Source organism: Phyllobates terribilis, unplaced genomic scaffold (genome assembly GCF_046119375.1).
Source record: "Phyllobates terribilis strain yellow unplaced genomic scaffold, ASM4611937v1 Scaffold_11__3_contigs__length_659146591, whole genome shotgun sequence".
In the NCBI taxonomy this organism is placed as follows: domain Eukaryota; kingdom Metazoa; phylum Chordata; class Amphibia; order Anura; family Dendrobatidae; genus Phyllobates; species Phyllobates terribilis.
The window spans coordinates 652,471,704-652,493,553 of NW_027362771.1; the positions used below are offsets into that span (position 1 = coordinate 652,471,704).

At 49.0% G+C, this 21,850-nt stretch overlaps 1 protein-coding gene across 3 annotated transcripts in view; it reads left to right on the top strand.

Annotated features, from left to right (window-relative positions):
• LOC141167190 (phospholipid scramblase 3-like) overlaps positions 1-1,933 on the top strand; it is a 40,821-nt gene extending 38,888 nt beyond the window's left edge. For all 3 annotated transcript variants that reach the window (XM_073654622.1, XM_073654623.1, XM_073654620.1), the window contains one exon: positions 920-1,933. In XM_073654622.1, coding sequence (XP_073510723.1) covers positions 920-958 — 39 coding nt within the window. In that variant the 3' untranslated portion in view covers positions 959-1,933. The remainder of the gene's footprint in view (positions 1-919) is intronic.
• Positions 1,934-21,850: the final 19,917 nt, after the last annotated feature.

Genomic DNA, 21,850 nt, shown 5'->3' on the forward strand with positions numbered 1-21,850 from the left:
TGATGGATAGGCGGCATTCTCAGTGATGTCACCTCTGATCTCTAGTGATGGATAGGCGGCATTCTCAGTGATGTCACCGCTGATCTCTGGTGATGGATAGGCGGCATTCTCAGTGATGTCACCGCTGATCTCTAGTGATGGATAGGAGGCATTCTCAGTGATGTCACCGCTGATCTCTGATGATGGATAGGCGGCATTCTCAGTGATGTCACCGCTGATCTCTAGTGATGGATAGGTGGCATTCTCAGTGATGTCACCACTGATCTCTAGTGATGGATAGGAGGCATTCTCAGTGATGTCACCGCTGATCTCTGGTGATGGATAGGCGGCATTCTCAGTGATGTCACCGCTGATCTCTGGTGATGGATAGGAGGCATTCTCAGTGATGTCACCGCTGATCTCTAGTGATGGATAGGCGGCATTCTCAGTGATGTCACCGCTGATCTCTAGTGATGGATAGGCGGCATTCTCAGTGATGTCACCGCTGATCTCTAGTGATGGATAGGAGGCATTCTCAGTGATGTCACCGCTGATCTCTGGTGATGGATAGGAGGCATTCTCAGTGATGTCACCGCTGATCTCTAGTGATGGATAGGAGGCATTCTCAGTGATGTCACCGCTGATCTCTAGTGATGGATAGGCGACATTCTCAGTGATGTCACCGCTGATCTCTGATGATGGATAGGCGGCATTCTCAGTGATGTCACCGCTGATCTCTAGTGATGGATAGGAGGCATTCTCAGTGATGTCACCACTGATCTCTAGTGATGGATAGGAGGCATTCTCAGTGATGTTACCGCTGATCTCTGGTGATGGATAGGCGGCATTCTCAGTGATGTTACCGCTGATCTCTGGTGATAGGCGGCATTCTCAGTGATGTTACCGCTGATCTCTGAACACTGTGCTTTCTCCTGTGCAGGATCTCTTGGAGCACCAGAGGCGCAGACAGTCGAAATGAGAGTGATGTAGACGGAGCTCGGAGGACGCTGCACTCTCTTTATATGTATATTATACGGACATGGATCATTCCTCTCATCATCTGCGCGACTCATGGGATTTGTTTGCTTTTCCTTCCACCTTCCTGGAATACACACTGCCATCACTAGGTGGCAGCATCCAACCTCTGCATATACCATGCTGATGGGCCTACAGTCACCCAAATAAATCACTTCTGCCCGCACTGTTCTGTTATAGAATCCTAGAATCATAGAATGGTAGAGTTGGAGGGGACCTCCTGGGTCATCTGGTCCAACCCCCTGCTCAAAGCAGGATTCACTAAATCATCTCAGACAGATGTCTCCAGCCTCTGTTAGAAGACGTCCATTGAAGGGGAACTCACCACCTCTCATGAGTAAACCTCCCCTGCGGAGATCAGCAAGGATGGTGTTCATCAACATGTAGATCCCTTGTAGACTGAGAGCCCTCGCGGGCAGGGTCCTCGCTCCACCATACCGCTGCACGATCAGCTCTACCCTCACCTACTATATCCTCACCCATCCCCTGTAGATTGTGAGCCCTCGCGGGCAGGGTCCTCTCTCCACCATACCGCTGTACGACCAGCTCTACCCTCACCTGCTGTATCCTCACCCATCCCTTGTAGACTGTGAGCCCTCGCGGGCAGGGTCCTCGCTCCACCATACCGCTGCACGATCAGCTCTACCCTCACCTACTATATCCTCACCCATCCCTTGTAGACTGTGAGCCCTCGCGGGCAGGGTCCTCGCTCCACCATACCGCTGCACGATCAGCTCTACCCTCACCTACTGTATCCTCACCCATCCCTTGTAGACTGTGAGCCCTCGCGGGCAGGGTCCTCTCCTCCTCCTGTACTAGTTGCTGACTCGTTTTTGTTCAAATTATTGTACTTGTTGTTTGCTATGTATACCCCGATCACATGTAAAGTGCCATGGAATAAATGACGCAATAATAATAATGTATTAATCTTCAGCCTGTGAAACTACAACTCCAAGCATGTTGTTACACGCACGCCGCCTAAGTTCAGATAGGGGGGAGACCGGTTACATGAATTTGTTGGAATCCTGGGGGAACCGTTACTCAGGGCGACCATAGACTGCAGCTTCTCTCAGGCACACGATAGATTCAGTTGATGACCAGACACATCTGACAAGAGTCTTCATAAACTGTAGAACAGTTACATTTAATGAGGCACGGCCAGTGCAATGCAAATGTCTCTTTGAGCAACAGGCTCCATTCATAACAGTACAGTCTCCTTTACAGCACAACAGTACACAGTTTACTATCCTGTAGCACAGTACAGCACAGTGTTAATGCATACACAACCACAGGCTTTTCCTTCACAAGGACTCAATAGTACACAGCATTCTTTATCCTGCATGGAGATGGAGGGGGGGAGGGTCTGATTAAGGAGATTATCTCCATGACAGGCTTCCTTCCAGTTGTGGCAGGACGACTCGCTCGGCTCTCCCGGAGGCAGACTCAGGACACACGTTCTCAGGGTACCTTTCTGCTGGTTTATTATCTGGCATAAACTCATGCAGGGTTCCGCAGGAAAAATAAACAAGACCCCTCTGGGTTAAACGGGAAAACAAAACAAAGTATAGCTCAGTCCATAGGTGAGCGGGTTCCGCCCACTCTCGGTAGCATAAACTGCACAGGTAAAGTCCAGGTAACAAGCTCTGCCGCTTCCACAACACTGTCTGGAGACTTCCCTCTCCAGACCACACTACAGAGAAAAAAAAAAGGACTGAGCTTTTACACATTGCTCAGCCACACCCTGAGGGGAGGTAGGGGGAATGGCCTCCCACCCTCTTTGCCATTCCCATAAAACCGCACATCCTTTAACAGAGTAAACCTACCAGTATATAACACGCTGGCAGAAAAATAAAGTAGGTCTTAGTTCACACAGGAGAGCATCCTGAGTGACACATACCTCCCCTCACATATAAAACCAGTGACACTGTCACATATTCCCCCGGGGGTTTGGGCACCTTCTGACACCAGACAGGGAATCCTAGAGATGGCATCTGCATTCCCATATAACTTCCCGGGCCTATGCTCCACATGAAAGTTAAAATCTTGAAGCTCTAGGAACCATCTAGTTACCCTGGCATTTTTACCCCTCTTCTCCCTCAACCATCTCAACAGGGTATGGTCTGATACTAATCTAAACTTCCGGCCTAGTAGGTAATATTTCAGTGTATACACGGCCCATTTTATGGCTAAACACTCTTTCTCTACTATGGTGTAGTTCTTCTCGCAGGAGGACAGCTTTCGACTTAGATAGAGAATGGGATGTTCTTCCCCATTTATCTCTTGGGAGAGCACAGCCCCTAGACCTACCTCTGAAGCGTCCGTCTGGACCACAAATTCTTTCTTGAAGTCTGGCGCGACCAGGACCGGCTGCTTACACAGTGTTAGCTTCAGCTGTTGAAATGCGGTCTCAGTTTCTTCCGTCCATTTCACCATGATTGATTTGGTGCCTTTTAGAAGATCCGTTAGTGGCGCGGCAATCATGGCAAAATTTGGGATAAACCGCCGGTAGTATCCCACCATTCCCAGGAATGCTCTCACCTGCTTCTTCGAGAGCGGTTGCGGCCAGGTTTGAATTGCCTCCACTTTCTTGATTTGCGGCTTTATTTCGCCTCTCCCAACAACATAGCCCAGGTACTTGGCCTCCTTTTTTCCGATGGCACACTTTCTCGGATTTATGGTAAATCCTGCCTTCCTTAGCGCCTGCAGAACGGCCTGTAGTTTAGGTAGGTGACTAGCCCAGTCTGGGCTAAAGACCACAATGTCGTCGAGGTAGGCTGCGGCATACTTCTTATGTGGGGCTAGGATCCGATCTCTAGCCCTCCAGAAAGTGGCTGGGGCCCCCTGTAGTCCGAACGGCATCCACGTGTATTGAAAACACCCATCAGGTGTTGAGAAAGCCATCTTCTCCTTAGCCATCTGGGACATGGGGATCTGCCAGTAGCCCTTCATCAGGTCAAGAGTGGTGATGTACCTCGCCGGTCCAAGCCTCTCGATGAGTTCGTCGACGCAGGGCATCGGGTACGCGTCACACTTGGATACCTCATTCAGCCGGCGGTAGTCATTACAAAACCTACACTCTCCATTGGGTTTTGGCACGAGGACGATTGGGCTCGACCACCCACTCTTTGACTCCTCTATTACCCCGAGGTCTAACATCCTCTTCACCTCAGCCGAGATCACCTCCCGGCGTGCTTCCGGAATCCGATACGGCTTCAGATTCACTCGTACGTGCGGCTCTGTCAGCACGTCATGCTCTACCACTTGAGTACGCCCCAGCAACTCTGAGAACAGCTCCCGATTCCGCTGTAGTAATTCTCGACACTGTTGCTTCTGGGCCGGTGATAGAGTCTCTGCAATAGTGACCTCCTCCACCTTGCCTTCTGGTGCGGCTCCCAGGCAAGGAGTTTCCACAGGTTCACGGTCTCGCCACGGCTTGAGCAAATTTACATGATATATTTGATGCGGCTTTATAATTAACCTCACTGACTTTCTCTACCACCTCGTATGGACCTTGCCATTTGGCGAGGAACTTGCTCTCGACGGTAGGGATCAGCACCAAAACATGGTCCCCAGGCTGGAACTGTCTTAGTCTCGCCGACCGGTTATAGACTCTCGCCTGGGCTTCCTGCGCCTGGAGGAGATGCTCCTTCACGATGGGCATCACCTTTGACATTCTCTCATGTAACTGGGTGACATGTTCGATGATACTCCGGTGTGGCGTGACTTCAGCCTCCTAAGTTTCCTTGGTGATGTCTAGGAGACCTCTTGGATGCCGCCCATATAGGAGCTCAAATGGAGAGAAGCCAGTGGAGGCTTGAGGAACTTCTCTGACCGAGAAAAGCAGAAATGGAAGCAGGTAGTCCCAGTCTCGCCCATCCTTTTCAATGACCTTCTTGAGCATCGCCTTTAAGGTCTTGTTGAGCGTTCCACTAGGCCATCCGTCTGTGGATGATAAACCGAGGTCCGAAGCTGAGTTATCTGAAGGACTCTGCAAAGCTCCTTCATCACCTTGCTCATGAAGGGGGTTCCTTGGTCTGTCAGAATCTCTTTTGGCAGACCTGTCCGAGCAAAAATATGGACCAGCTCTCGGGCTATACTTTTACTGGACGAGTTCCTTAGGAGAACCGCTTCAGGGTACCGGGTCGCATAGTCCATGACGACCAGGATATATTGGTGGCCCCGAGCTGATTTAACTAAGGGGCCCACGAGGTCCATGGCAATCCTCTCAAAGGGAGCCTCTATCACAGGTAGTGGGACTAAGGGGCTACGGAAGTGGGAGGAGGGAGCGGTTATTTGGCAGGTGGGGCAGGACCTACAATAGTTTTGAACTTCTCGATAACACCCTGGCCAATAAAACCTTCTCAGTATCCTCTGCTGAGTTTTCTCAACCCCTAGGTGTCTCCCCAGAACATGTGAATGGGCCATATCTAGCTCCCGTCGTCTGTATGGCCCCGACACCAACAGCTGTTCCACTATCTCACTGCCCATCAGTTTGGCCACCTGATATAGCAACCCCCCCTGCACTGCAAAGTGGGGGAATCTGGTGTCGGCCCCCGGCTCTTGGGCAACCCCATTACATAAAGTAACCTGTTCGAACGCCCCTTTTAAGGTCAGGTCTCGAACTTGAGCAGTCCCAAAGTTCTCTCCGGACATATCTAATGCAGGGAGGTCGGCCTCCTCGGTCACCGTCTCACCTTCGTCACCGACAAGGATGCACAGTGGGAACTCCTCCATCTGAGACTTCGTCGGGGGTTCTTCTTCAAGGACCTGGCTTTTCCCCATGCTACTTAGTCCAGTTCCCTTCCCCCACAAGTCCCAAAATAAGGAAAAATCACGGCCCAATATGACGGAGTGTATCAGGTCCTTCACTACCCCGACTTCATGGGACTGGGCACCACAGTCTGTCCCTACTGCACTGTGGCCACGGGATAGTCCTTGGCGTCACCATGGATGCACCGAACGCCCACGGTTTTGGAAGGGATCAACTGGTGGGGAAGGGTTGCTCTGATCATGGTCACCAGACTCCCAGAGTCCAACAGCCCAAGCACTTTTACTCCATTAATGGACACTGCACACACCTGCGGCCCCTCGCCGGGTCGACAGTCCACGCTACAGGCTGGATAGGCATAATAGGAGACCCGTCTGCCTAGGCTGCAGTCCATGGGCTCAGGGGATATTTGACAACTGGCGGCTACATGTCCAGGGTTGTGACACCGCCAACAAACTATATCTTTACCAACAGTTCTAACGGCACCTTCAGTGGGAGTAGGACTTCCCCCAGTGGTGGCTCTAGACCCCTTCCGTGCTGAACCTGCCCCCTTTTGGGTATCCCAGTAGGGAGAAGTGACTGCATCTGGTTTCCCAAGAGATCTCTCTACTACCTGGTACCTCTCTACCAGGCCGATGAAGTCATCTGCGTTCTGGGGATCACCCTGGGCAACCCAGGTCTGTACTGGCTTGGGAAGGGAATGCATGAATCTGTCAATCACCACCCGCTCAACCATCTGGGCCGGAGTGGAGGACTCCAGTTGTAGCCACTACTGAACAAGATGCAGGAGGTCACACATCTGCGAGCGAGGGGGTTTGTCGCTAGCATACGCCCAGTGATGAACTCGTTGGGTTCTCACCGCCATATTTACTCCCAGACGTGCTAAGATCTCTGTCTTTAGTTTGGGATGCTCCTTAGCATCTTGCAGCGCCAAGTCAAAATACGCCTTTTGGGGTTCACCCGATAAATATGGCGCCAGAACCTCTGCCCACTGTGCTGGTGAAAGTCTCTCCCGATCAGCCACCCTCTCAAAAACAGTCAGAAATGCTTTTACATCATCCCCAGGGGTCATCTTCTGCATGGCCCGCCTTACCGCCTTCCTGACGTGAGAATCATCAGTCGGCCCTGGGGGTGGGGCGGCCGCCCAGCTCTGGATGGCGTCCGCCAAAAGCTGTATCTGCTGTTGCGCCTCCTGCTGGTGCTGCTGCTGCGACTTTTGCTGCAACTGGATTTGCTGAAGCAACAGTTTGGTCGTCTCCTGGTGCTGCTGCATGCTCTGCTGGGCCTGCTGCATACTCTGCTGGCTCTGTAGGTGTTGCTCCTGCATGCTCTGCTGGCTCTGGACCAGGTGCTTAATGAGCTCCTCCATGCTTCTGGACTTCTCTGGCTGGCAGCCTTCACCCAGGACATCCACCGGTCTCTGTGGCAGGTACACGTGTTCCTGGAATCCTGCCCGCATTCTCCACCAACTGTGGCAAGACGACTCGCTCGGCTCTCCCGGAGGCAGACTCAGGACACACGTTCTCAGGGTACCTTTCTGCTGGTTTATTATCTGGCATAAACTCATGCAGGGTTCCGCAGGAAAAATAAACAAGACCCCTCTGGGTTAAACGGGAAAACAAAACAAAGTATAGCTCAGTCCATAGGTGAGCGGGTTCCGCCCGCTCTCGGTAGCATAAACTGCACAGGTAAAGTCCAGGTAACACGCACTGCAGCTTCCACAACACTGTCTGGAGACTTCCCTCCCCAGACCACACTCTAGAGAAAAAAAAAGGACTGAGCTTTTACACATTGCTCAGCCACACCCTGAGGGGAGGTAAGGGGAATGGCGTCCCGCCCTCTTTGCCATTCCCATAAAACCGCACACCCTTTAACAGAGTAAACTTATCAGCATATAACATGCTGGCAGAAAAATAAAGTAGGTCTTAGTTCACACAGAAGAGCATCCTGAGTGAGACATACCTCCCCTCACATATAAAACCAGTGACTTTGTCACACAGTCCTTATCTTCCTGACCAATAATACTCCACACTGTTAGCTCAGGGAGTCTAACTGACCTTTGTTTAGCTTCCCTCCTGACCTAAATTCTGTTCCCTTGCCTGTGAGATACAGATCATAAGCCTCCTTTCTCTTCAGCTCCGGCCAGACAGTAAACAACTTCCCCACAATCTCCCTGGGGCTTTACTAAAACACTCCCCACTCCTGTGACCGTGTGAACCCCTCTAGTTGCTGGATACTTCTGGAGCACAACACTTCCTGTCTCCTATGCTTGTGTTACTTCTAATTGTTGCTGAATGCTTTTAAAGCTACAGCACTACTTCTGCATATCACACTCTGCAACAGCACTACTTCTGCATGTCACAATGTGCTGACAGCCGCCACTTTGTAAGTCTCCTCCTATATGTGGTTTGCAGTCTGTGGGACACCGGGTTCCGAACTCCTAATAGAGCACACACGTACAGGCAGCGGCTGACACTGACAGCTTGGGGTCCTTGTGCAAGAAATGTCTCCTTTTATGGCGACAAAGCTGCAGATTATGTATTCTGTGTACATGTATATATCATAATTTACATAGTTACCTCTGTTATGTATATTACCGACCCTTATTACATAGTGCCTTCCCTTGTTATGTACAGCACCATCCCTTATTACACAGTACCCTCTCTTGTTGTGTACAGCACTGTTCCTTATTACGTAATGTCCTCTTGTTATGTACAGCACTGTGCCTTATTACATAGTGCCTTCCCTTGTTATGTATAGAGCTATCCCTTATTACATAGTGCCCTCTCTTGTTATGTACATTGTCGTCCCTTATTACATAGTGTCTCCTCCTATAATGTACAGCGCCGTCCCTTATTACACTGTGCCCTCTCTTGCTATGTACAGCAACGGCCCTTATTACATAACGCCCTCTCCTGTTATGTACAGCATTGTCCCTTATTACGCTGTGCCCTTTCTTGTTATGTACAGCATTGACCCTTATTACATAATGCCCTCTCTTGTTATGTACAGCACCGTCCCTTATTGCATAGTTCCCTCTCATTATTTACTGCACTGTTCCTTATTACATTGTGCCTTGTCTTGTTATGTACAGCACCGTCCCTTATTACATAGTGCCCTCTCTTGTTATGTAGAGCACCATCCCTTATTATATAGTGTCCTCTCTTGATATGTACAGCAAGCATGGTGGCTCAGTGGTTAGCAGTGCAGCCTTGCAGCGCTGGGATCCTGGGTTCAATCCCACCAAGGACGACATCTGCAAGGAGTTTGTATGTTCTCCCCATATCTGTGTGGGTTTTCCAGTTTCCTCCCACACTCCAAAGCCATACTGATAGGGAATGTAGATTGTGAGCCCCAATGGGAACAGTCTGTAAATTGTCTGAATTGTAAAGCGCTGCAGAATATGTTGACACGATATAAATAAAGATTATTATTATTTATTATGTACAACACCATTCCTCATTACATAGATTCCATAATAACAGGGTCTGTACCCCAGGACTGGCGTATAGCAAATGTGGTGCCAATATTCAAAAAGGGGACAAAAACTGACCGTGGAAATTATAGGCCGGTAAGCTTAACCTCTACTGTGGGTAAAATCCTGGAGGGTTTCCTAAGAGATGCTATACTAGAGTATCTGAAGAAGAAGAACCTCATGACCCAATATCAACATGGGTTTACGAGAGACCGCTCCTGTCAAACTAATCTGATCAGTTTTTATGAGGAGGCAAGTTCTGGACTGGACCAAGGAAATGCAGTGGATGTTGTGTACATGGACTTTTCAAAAGCTTTTGATCCGGTTCCACACAAAAGGTTAATACATAAAATGATAACAATGGGGATAGGGGAAAATATATGTATGTGGGTTAAGAATTGGCTCAGTGATAGGAAACAAAGGGTGGTTATTAATGGAAAACACTCAGACTGGGTCACAGCTAACGATGGGGTACCACAGGGGTCAGTATTGGGGTACCACAGGGGTCAGTATTGGGCCCCCTTCTTTTTAACATATTTATTAATGACCTTGTAGGGGGCATACAGAGTAATATTTCAGTATCTGCAGATGACACTAAACTCGGCAGGGTAATCAATACAGAGGAGGACAATTTTATATTACAGGAGCATCTATGTAAACTAGAAGCTTGGGCTGATAAATGGCAAATGAGCTTTAATGGGGATAAATGTAAGGTAATGCACTTGGGCAGAGGAAATAAAATGTATAATTATATGCTTAATTGTAAAACACTGGGCAAAACTATCACTGAAAAAGACCTGGGTGTATTGGTGGACGACAAGCTCACGTTTAGTGGCCAGTGTCAGGCAGCTGCTGCAAAGGCAAATAAAATAATGGGATGCATTAAAAGAGGCATAGATGCTGATGAGGAGAAGATAATTTACCTCTATACAAGTCACTAGTGCGACCACACTTAGAATACTGTGTACAGTTCTGGTCTCCGGTGTATAAGAAAGACATCGCTGAACTAGAGCGGGTGCAGAGAAGAGCGACCAAGGTTATTAGAGGACTGGGGGGTCTGCAATACCAAGACAGGTTATTAGAGGACTGGGGGGTCTGCAATACCAAGACAGGTTATTAGAGGACTGGGGGGTCTGCAATACCAAGACAGGTTATTAAAGGACTGGGGGGGTCTGCAATACCAAGACAGGTTATTAGAGGACTGGGGGGGTCTGCAATACCAAGACAGGTTATTAGAGGACTGGTGGGTCTGCAATACCAAGACAGGTTATTAGAGGACTGGGGGGTCTGCAATACCAAGACAGGTTATTAGAGGACTGGGGGGTATGCAATACCAAGACAGGTTATTAGAGGACTGGGGGGTCTGCAATACCAAGACAGGTTATTAGAGGACTGGGGGGTCTGCAATACCAAGACAGGTTATTAGAGGGCTGGGGGGTCTGCAATACCAAGACAGGTTATTAGAGGACTGGGGGGTCTGCAATACCAAGACAGGTTATTAGAGGACTGGGGGGTCTGCAATACCAAGACAGGTTATGAGAGGACTGGGGGGTGTGCAATACCAAGACAGGTTATTAGAGGACTGGGGGGTCTGCAATACCAAGACAGGTTATTAGAGGGCTGGGGGGTCTGCAATACCAAGACAGGTTATTAGAGGACTGGGGGGTCTGCCTTACAAAGACAGGTTATTAGAGGACTGGGGGATCTGCAATACCAAGACAGATTATTAGAGGACTGGGGGGTCTGCAATACCAAGACAGGTTATTAGAGGGCTGGGGGGTCTGCAATACCAAGACAGGTTATTAGAGGACTGGGGGGTCTGCAATACCAAGACAGGTTATTAGAGGACTGGGGGGTCTGCAATACCAAGACAGGTTATTAGAGGACTGGGGGGTCTGCAATACCAAGACAGGTTATTAGAGGACTGGGGGGTCTGCAATACCAAGACAGGTTATTAGAGGACTGGGGGGTCCGCAATACCAAGACAGGTTATTAGAGGACTGGGGGGTCTGCAATACCAAGACAGGTTATTAGAGGACTGGGGGGGTCTGCAATACCAAGACAGGTTATTAGAGGACTGGGGGTCTGCAATACCAAGACAGGTTATTAGAGGACTGGGGGGGTCTGCAATACCAAGACAGGTTATTAGAGGACTGGGGGGTCTGCAATACCAGGACAGGTTATTAGAGGACTGGGGGGTCTGCAATACTAAGACAGGTTATTAGAGGACTGGGGGGTCTGCAATACTAAGACAGGTTATTAGAGGACTGGGGGGTCTGCAATACCAGGACAGGTTATTAGAGGACTGGGGGGTCTGCAATACCAAGACAGATTATTAGAAGACTGGGGGTATCTGCAATACCAAGACAGGTTATTAGAGGGCTGGGGCGTCTGCAATACCAAGACAGGTTATTAGAGGACTGGGGGGTCTGCAATACCAAGACAGGTTATTAGAGGACTGGGGGGTCTGCAATACCAAGACAGGTTATTAGAGGACTGGGGGTCTGCAATACCAAGACAGGTTATTAGAGGACTGGGGGGTCTGCAATACCAAGACAGGTTATTAGATGACTGGGGGGTCTGCAATACCAAGACAGGTTATTAGAGGACTGGGGGGTCTGCAATACCAAGACAGGTTATTAGAAGACTGGGGGTATCTGCAATACCAAGACAGGTTATTAGAGGGCTGGGGCGTCTGCAATACCAAGACAGGTTATTAGAGGACTGGGGGGTCTGCAATACCAAGACAGGTTATTAGAGGACTGGGGGGTCTGCAATACCAAGACAGGTTATTAGAGGACTGGGGGTCTGCAATACCAAGACAGGTTATTAGAGGACTGGGGGGTCTGCAATACCAAGACAGGTTATTAGAGGACTGGGGGGTCTGCAATACCAAGACAGGTTATTAGAGGACTGGGGGGTCTGCAATACCAAGACAGGTTATTAGAGGACTGGGGGGTCTGCAATACCAAGACAGGTTATTAAAGGACTGGGGGAGTCTACAATACCAAGACAGGGTATTAGGGGACTGGGGGGTCTGCAATACCAAGACAGGTTATTAGAGGACTGGGGGGTCTGCAATACCAAGACAGGTTATTAGAGGACTGGGGGGTCTGCAATACCAAGACAGGTTATTAGAGGACTGGGGGGTCTTCAATACCAAGACAGGTTATTAGAGGACTGGGGGGTCTGCAATACCAAGACAGGTTATTAGAGGACTGGGGGGTCTGCAATACCAAGACAGGTTATTAGAGGACTGGGGGGTCTTCAATACCAAGACAGGTTATTAGAGGACTGGGGGGTCTGCAATACCAAGACAGGGTATCAGGGGACTGGGGGGTCTGCAATTCCAAGACAGGTTATTAGATGACTGGGGGGTCTGCAATACCAAGACAGGTTATTAGAGGACTGGGGGGTCTGCAATACCAAGACAGGTTATTACAGGACTGGGGTGGTCTGTAATACCAAGACAGGTTATTAGAGGACTGGGGGGTCTGCAATACCAAGACAGGGTATTAGAGGAATGGGGGGTCTGCAATACCAAGACAGGTTATTAGAGGACTGGGGGGTCTGCAATACCAAGACAGGTTATTAGAGGACTGGGGGGTCTGCAATACCAAGACAGGTTATTAGAGGACTGGGGGGCCTGCAATACCAAGACAGGTTATTACAGGACTGGGGGGGTCTGTAATACCAAGACAGGTTATTAGAGGACTGGGGGGTCTGCAATACCAAGACAGGTTATTAGAGGACTGGGGGGTCTGCAATACCAAGACAGGGTATTAGAGGAATGGGGGGTCTGCAATACCAAGACAGGTTATTAGAGGACTGGGGGGTCTGCAATACCAAGACAGGTTATTAGAGGACTGGGGGGTCTGCAATACCAAGACAGGTTATTAGATGACTGGGGGGTCTGCAATACCAAGACAGGTTATTACAGGACTGGGGGGGTCTGTAATACCAAGACAGGTTATTAGAGGACTGGGGGGTCTGCAATACCAAGACAGGGTATTAGAGGAATGGGGGGTCTGCAATACCAAGACAGGTTATTAGAGGACTGGGGGGTCTGCAATACCAACACAGGTTATGAGAGGACTGGGGGGTCTGCAATACCAAGACAGGTTATTAGAGGACGGGGGGGTCTGCAATACCAAGACAGATTATTAGAGGACTGGGGGGTCTGCAATACCAAGACAGGTTATTAGAGGACTGGGGGGTCTGCAATACCAAGACAGGTTATTAGAGGACTGGGGGGTCTGCAATACCAAGACAGGTTATTAGAGGACTGAGGGGTCTGCAATACCAAGACAGGTTATTACACTTGGGGTTATTTAGTTTAGGGGGATCTTATTACTATGTAGAAGTATATGAGGGGACAGTACAAAGACCTTTCTACTGATCTTTTTACTCTGAGGCCTGAGACGGGGACAAGGGGGCATCTTCTACGTCTGGAGGAAAGAAGGTTTAATCATAATCACAGACGGGGATTCTTTACTGTAAGAGCAGTGAGACTATGGAGCTCTCTGCCGCATGATGTTGTAATGAGGGATTCACTAATAAAATTTAAGAAGGGCATGGATTCCTTTCTTGAAAAGTATAATATTACAGGTTATATATACTAGATTCCTTGATAGGACGTTGATCCAGGGAACTAGTCTGATTGTTGTATGGAGTCGGGAAGGAATTTTTTTCCCCAATGTGGAGCTTAGTGTTTGCCACATGTTTTTTTTTTGCCTTCCTCTGGATCAACATGTTCGGCTATGGGTTGAACTAGATGGACTTAGTCTTCCTTCAACCTTAAAAACTATGTTACTATGTTATTACATAATGCCCTCTCTTGTTATGTACAGCACCATCCCTCATTACATAATGCTCTCTTGTTATATCCAGCACTGTCCTTTATTACATAGCTCCCTCTCTTGTTATATACAGCACCGTCCCTTATTATATAGTGTCCTCTCATGCTATGTACAGCACCATCCCTCATTACATAGCTCCCTCTCTTGTTATGTACAGCTCCATCCCTTATTATATGGTGTCCTCTCTTGTTATGTACAGCACCATCCCTTATTACATAGCTCACTCTCTTGTTATGTACAGCTTCATCCCTCATTACTTAGCTCCCTCTCTTGTTATATACAGCACCGTCCCTTATTACATAGCACCCTCTCTTGTTGTATACAGCACTGTCCCTTATTAAATAGCGTCCTCTCTTGCTATATACAGCACCGTCGCTTATTACATAGCACCCTCTCTTGTTACATACAGCACCGTCCCTCATTACATAGCGCCCTCTCGTTATGTACAGCACCATCTGTTATTACATAGCTCCCTCTCTTGTTATATACAGCACCGTCCCTTATTATATAGTGTCCTCTCATGCTATGTACAGCACCATCCCTCATTACATAGCTCCCTCTCTTGTTATGTACAGCGCCATCCCTTATTATATGGTGTCCTCTCATGTTATGTACAGCACCGTCCCTTATTACATAGCTCCCTCTCTTGTTATGTACAGCACCGTCCCTTATTACATAGCTCCCTCTCTTGTTATGTACAGCTTCATCCCTTATTATATGGTGTCCTCTCTTGTTATGTACAGCACCATCCCTTATTACATAGCTCCCTCTCTTGTTATGTACAGCACCGTCCCTTATTATATAGTGTTCTCTCTTGTTATGTACAGCACCGTCCCTTATTACATAGCTCCCTCTCTTGTTATGTACAGCACCGTCCCTTATCATAAAGTGTCCTTTCTTCTTATGTACAGCACCGTCCCTTATTACATAGCTCCCTCTCTTGTTATGTACAGCACCGTCCCTTATTACATAGTTCCCTCACTTGTTATGTACAGCACCGTCCCTTATTATATAGTGTCCTCTCTCGTTATGTACAGCACCGTCCCTTATTACATAGCTCCCTCTCTTGTTATGTACAGCACCGTCCCTTATTATAAAGTGTCCTCTCTTCTTATGTACAGCACCGTCCCTTATTACATAGCTCCCTCTCTTGTTATGTACAGTTCCATCCCTCATTACATCCCTCTTTGTTGCATACTGTTTTCCATTATTAGATGTAACATGGAATGATGGCTGATGGAACATGGTAAAGCTTCTTTTTTGATGAAGGCAGAAGATGGACTGGTCTTCTGGTTATCAGCAGTCATTTTATTTTAGCTCTAACAATAGAGGACTCTACGTAATACAAAGATGGCGCTGTGAATAACAAACTAATGAGAATACGCTAAGCAAGGAACAGTGCTATACATGATAAAAGCTGATACTATGTAATAATGGGGCAATGCTGTAAATAACAACAGAGGGCGCTATGTATGGGAGCAGAATGTATGGGGGCACTGCACTGCATACACCTCCACCTACCTCTCTGGCACAATGGCAAATATCCATCCCTGATTGTAAGTGGGGGAAGCAACCGTGCGCTCCCATTCATCCACTGGTTTGCTGCAAAGGTCTCACCTGCTCAAGTTGCAGGCTTTGCAATTGCTGCCTTACGGCATTGTGGGATCTGCCTCCTCTCGAGATATGCTGGCGTGCGCTCAGCCTCGCTGGAAGATGCCCAGCTGCCATTATTTCTCACAGAAAAAGGTGGCCGCTCTGTGCTCTCACCTGCAGAACATAAGACAATCGATTGAGTTGTCTTTGAGCTCCAAAGTGCACTGCACTACAGCAGCGCTGTACCACCGCTGCACCACCGCATCCGGGACAGGTGGAGAAGTCTCCGCGATTGGGACCTACGTATGTTTCCACCGTGCGGCGATGGTTCTGTCTTCTCCTACATCTCCTCTGTATCCTGCTCAACTGATATGACCCCCATCCCCAACGGGTACAGGACACAGTGACTGCACTGACACCACACGCTGACCTCATTCTTTTCACTCATGCAAGGTAAATTGCTGCTGTCATAGAAGAAAATTAAAATCCATAAGACATCTCCAGGGAGGGGAGATGTCCTCCTCACATTGAATATATGGGGAAGAGGGAGAACTAATTAGAACTGAAGAAGAGCTGACACTCCAACCTCCCTTTTTGAAGTGAGATTAATTATAGCTAGGGAGAGAGAAACTAATTAAAACAACCTTTGAAGCAGAGACCTCCTGCTGTGGACAGGTGATTAAAACAGGATATCTGCTGGGGAAAAGACAGTAAGCTTTGAGAACTGTGAATGCAGAGGAGGAGACATGCAGGGGCTGCCCTTTGTTCCAATGAAGGAGCATCCTGAGTTCAAAGGATTTTTCTGAGAGTGGTCCAGACTTTGTGTCTCCATTGTCCAGCTATGAATAGTGGGATTTTGCATCAATCCGATATTTATGGGAGATAGATTTTCGGCGTTGTAGTGAAGGGATGAACAGGATGCAGTCACTCACATTGTCGTGGGGCCACTAGAACCCCTCCAACTTTTCAACGGTCCGATAGATGATGCAAACCTGGCCATGTGTCACGGGTGTGTCAGGTGTGACAGTCGCTCTGGATCCAGCTGCAGAAGGTCACTGTGCTTGGCATTGCAGACACCTACTTTATCCTCTCATCTCTTTAGTATGTTATATCCTTCTTTCTTTAGGACCCGGCACCTACGTCCACATTCTGCTGCTGATTGACACACTCTTGCTTGGTAGTTAAAAACTCTCAGTTTCTCCAGGGAGGCGCCGGAGATAGTTCTCTGTACCTTTGTGCAGGTTTGGAGCACCAGCAGTTGGCTAGCTTCTTCTCTGGTGAACTTGGAGGACAGTTGCCGTTACTCCTCTTGTGTCTGCTCAAGCTAAGTTTATCCCCTTTGTTTGTCTACCATGTTGTCTTTAGTTTGTAGTAAGGTCTGACTAGTGCTCACCTCTCCACCACCCTATATAGGGCCAAGCTCTAGGGAACTCCAGGGCTTAGGGTTCTGCTCGGCGATAGGTGAGGAACCTATATAGGGACGGTAGGGGAGACAGGGTGATATTAGATTTAGGGGTCTTCACTCCCCCTTTCCCTAGTCTTTGGGCTTCCTTCCCCCCTTCCCTTTGTGTTGCACTTAGTCTTTCCCACACCTTGTGTGACATTATCATTATTTGTGTGTGTGTTTTTTCCCCCTCTGCCTTGGTTCATGGATCCCGTTGCAATGCTGGCAGAGCAGCTGCACAGGCTGTCACTGGAGGTGACTGACCTTCGCTATGAGGTTCAGCAGCAACAGCAGTGGCTGCAGACTCCTAATGTGGGGGTCTCTGCAGGTAGGCCGGTCCAGCCTGAACCCAAGGTTGCCCTCCCGGACAGGTTTTCAGGAGGTAGGGAGAAGTTTTTTGTATTTAAGGAGACCTGCAAACTATACTTTAAACTTCGTCCTTACTCCTCCGGTAATGAGGAGCAGCGGGTTGGTATTGTGATCTCTCTACTGCAGGGAGATCCTCGGTCCCGGGCGTTTTTGTTACCACAGGACTCGGTTTGTCTCCAGTCTGTGGAGGGGTTTTCGGGGCTGTGGCCCTCATCTATGATGACCCTGACCGAGTCTCCTTGGCTGAGTCTAGGCTACGCCGCCTTCAGCAGGGGAATCAGTCATTAGAGACGTACAGTTCTGATTTCTGTAGATGGGTAACGGATTCCAAATGGAAGGACTCAGCCCTTAAAAGCCAATTATGTGAGGGTCTTACTGAGAGGTTGAAAGATGCCCTGGCGGTATATGAAACCCCTGGGTCCTTGGAGGCTGCCATGTCATTGGCAATTTGTGTTGATAGACGCCTTCGGGATAGGCGCGTGAGACCACCTTCTCTGGACCCTCTTTTCAGAGTAATGCCCCTTTGCCGGGGGAGCGGTCTGGGGGAGAACCAGTACTGGTGGAGGTGGAAGAACCCATGAAGAAGTCAAGGGGTTCCTCTGCATCGTACGTTTCCCCTAAGATCCGTACACAAAAAAAAGGGCGTGTTTTTTTTGTGGAAGAAAGGGACATTTTATTGGGACCTGTCCCTTTAATTCCTAAGCAAAATAAAACTCTATTAACCCTTGGTAGTCTGGAGTTGGATAATCAAGGGGTTTGTTTATCGTAAACCTGCAGTTCTCGGTTTGTCCTGACAGTGGTGCTAGAGAGCAGGACTGAGAAAATTTCTGTGTTTGTTGACAGTGGAGCCGGAGTCAGCATGGTTGATGCTGAGTTTGTGAGAACTCATGGTCTCGCTTGCTGTCCTTTAGATAAACCTATTTCCATCTTCGCCATCGGCTCAGCGCCACTTGCACAGAAAGCATTTACTCAGATTGTACATAATGTAAAACTGAGGGTGGAGTCGGTTCATTGTGAGATAATCCCTTACTATGTCCTGGACGGTCTTCCCACCCAAATTGTTTTTGGTCTACCCTGATTGGTGAAACATAATCCGATAGTGGATTGGCAAGCCATGGAGATTACTGCCATGAGAACTGTTTAGATACTTCCCTTTCTACTGTCTCTACAGAGATCTTACCTGCGTTTTTGTCTGGCTTTGAGGACGTTTTTTCTGAGAAGGGGTGTCAGGATTTGCCTCCTAAGTCTCCAAGAACCAGGAGGATTGGGCATCCTACTTACCGCTGGCAGAATTTGCCATTAATAATCATCGTCAAGAATCCACTGGCAGGTCACCGTTCTTCGGTGCATACGGTTATCACCCACAGTTTGGTACTTTTAGTGGAGTAGGGGCTTCAGTAGTTCCTGAGGAGGAACGGTTTGCTTCGTTGCTCTCCTTGGTGTGGCGGGGGGGTTCTGAGTAATTTAATTTAAAGATCATGGGAGACAGGTATAAACATATGGCTGACAGGAAACGCTTGCCAGGTCCGGACCTGATTGTGAATGACTTTGTGTGGTTGTCTACCAGGAATATCAAGCTGAAGGTTCCTTCTTGGAAGCTGGGACCTAGGTTTATTGGTCCCTATAAAGTAACCGCCGTCATTAACCCAGTAGCATTTCGTCTTGAACTTCCTCAGGCCCTTAAGGTCCACAATGTTTTCCACAGGTCTCTGCTCAAGAAATATGTGGAACCTCTTGAGTCCTCACCCCTACCGCCGTCCCCAATCACGGTTGATGGTAACTTGGAGTTTTAGATTTCGAGGATTGTAGATTCTCACCTCCAACGTCGTTCCCTAAAGTACTTGGTGCCTTGGAAGGGTTATGGTCCAGAGGAAATGATGTGGGTTTCGACATCAGAGGTAAATGCTCCCAGGCTGGTTCATTCATTACACACCTCTTATCCTGAGAAACCTGGTCCTGAGGCCACTTGTAGAAGGTGGGGGGACTCTCACAGGTGTGTCAGGTGTGACAGACAGTCGCTCTGGAGCCGGCTGCAGAAAGTCACTGCGCTTGGCATTGCAGACGCTTTCTTGATCCTCTCATCTATTTAGTATGTTATATCCTTCTTCCTTTAGGACCCAGCAGCTACCTCTACCTTCTGCTGCTGATTGACACACCCTTGCTTGGTAGTTAAAAACTCTCAGTTTCTTCAGACAGTCGCCGGTGATAGTTCTCTGTACCTTTGTGCAGGCTTGGAGCACTAGTAGTTGGCTAGCTTCTCTGGTGCCCTTGGAGAACAGTTGGTGTTATCTGTCTGGCGTCTGCTCAAGCTAAGTATATTCCCTTTGTTTGTCTACCTTGTTGTCTTTAGTTTGTAGTGGGGTCTGACTAGTTCTCCCTCAGTCCCCTCCCTATCTAGGGCCTAGCTCAAGTGACATTCAGGGCTTAGGTTCATGCTCGGCGATAGGTGTGGAACCTATATAGGGACGATAGGGCAGACAGAGTGATATTAGATCTGCCTAGGGGTCTTCACTTCCCCTTTCCCTAGTGTTTGGGCTTCCTTCCCCTCTTCCCTTTGTGGTGCACTTAGTCTTTCCCTCACCTTACGTGACACCATGTTTATTCTCTATGTAACGGTGAAATCATGATAAGAAATATGTCAATATCTACCACCTGGGACCTTCAGGGGCGATGATATCCTGCAAGTTTGAGATCCCATAAAATTCTAACAGACCCATCACATCCCACAATCCGCCCCACATGCGCTCATCAAGGGGAGGTGTGTTGGGGTAATCTTGAGCTTTCAGACCCAAGAGGACCAGGTTATACTCAACAAGCGTGAAAAACCTTACATTTGTCAATATTAATCAGGCATGGACCAGTGCGGACTTTCATGTACCGACAGCTGAGACCAATGATTAAATCGGGCGTACCATCTGTCTATACATCTGTATAGGTAAATGTAGACACAATCTTCTTACTGAAATATGTACAGCGTATACAGTGATGTAAACATCTTCATCCAAGCTCCTCGGCTTCTGTATTCTACATTGTTCCACAATATAGTTACATATGGACTAATGGTTTGTGCATTATGCTGCTGTGTGGTTCTAGCCTATGTCTGACAGTCTGCTTTTTATTCTTGTCTGATATTTGTTTAATAAAGTAAAATACCTTTTCATTATTTTTGGCTCGTACTCCTATATGTTGATAGGTTTTCTTGATTCCTGGGAGAGCCCTTTACTTCGGTCTATCAGGTTCTTATACGGAGGTTCTGCTGCTGTCAGAGCTGCCATTTCTGGCCCTAAACTGCCATCTTCTCCGCGCCGGCCACATCCTACCGCCATACATGCTGCTCCTGCCGCAGCCACCGCACAACCACACATCCCCCGGCTGTCCACTGTGCTTTATACTACTATATGGCCCTGCTGCTGGGAAGCACCAAAAAACTCCCCAAATAGGCCTAATTTCTTGTAAGGCCAGCTGAGCACACCTGCTCCTACTCCCTGAATAAAGGGATAACTTCTGGACACATTGTCAAAAAGCTAATGCATCTTCATTTCGCAAATGACTGGCTGTGTGCGGTGCTGCCCCCTATAGCTGTGTGTGCGGTGCTGCCCCCTATGGCTGTGTGTGCGGTGCAGCCCCCTGTGGCTGTGTGTGTGTGCGGTGCTGCCCCCTGTGGCTGTGTGTGTGCACGGTGCTGCCCCCTGTGGCTGCGTGTGTGTGTGTACGCGGTGCTGCCCCCTGTGGCTGTGTGTGCGGTGCTGCCCCCTGTGGCTGTGTGTGTTTGCGGTGCTGCCCCCTGTGGCTGTGTGTGTGCACAGTGCTGCCCCCTGTGGCTGCGTGTGTGTGTGTGCGGTGCTGCCCCCTGTGGCTGTGTGTGCGGTGCTGCCCCCTGTGGCTGTGTGTGTGTGCGGTGCTGCCCCCTGTGGCTGTGCGTATGTGTGTGCGGTGCTGCCCCCTGTGGCTGTGTGTGCTCTGCCCCCTGTGTCTGTGTGTGCTCTGCCCCCTGTGGCTGTGTGTGCGCTGCCCCCTGTGGCTCTGTGTGCGCATGCCCCCTGTGGCTGAGTGTGCGTGCAGTGCGTGTGTGTGCAGTGCTGCCCCCTGTGGCTGTGTGTGTGCGCTGCCCCCTGTGGCTGTATGTGTGCACTGCCCCCTGTGTCTGCGCTGCTTCCTGTTGCTCTGTGTGAGCTGCCCCCTGTGGCTGTGTGTGCGCTGCCCCCTGTGGCTCTGTGTGCGTGCGGTGCGTGTGTGTGCAGTGCTGTCCCCTGCGGCTGTGTGTGCGCGCTGCTGCCCCCTGTGGCTGTGTGTGCGCGCGCTGCCGCCTGTGGCTGTGTGTGTGCGCT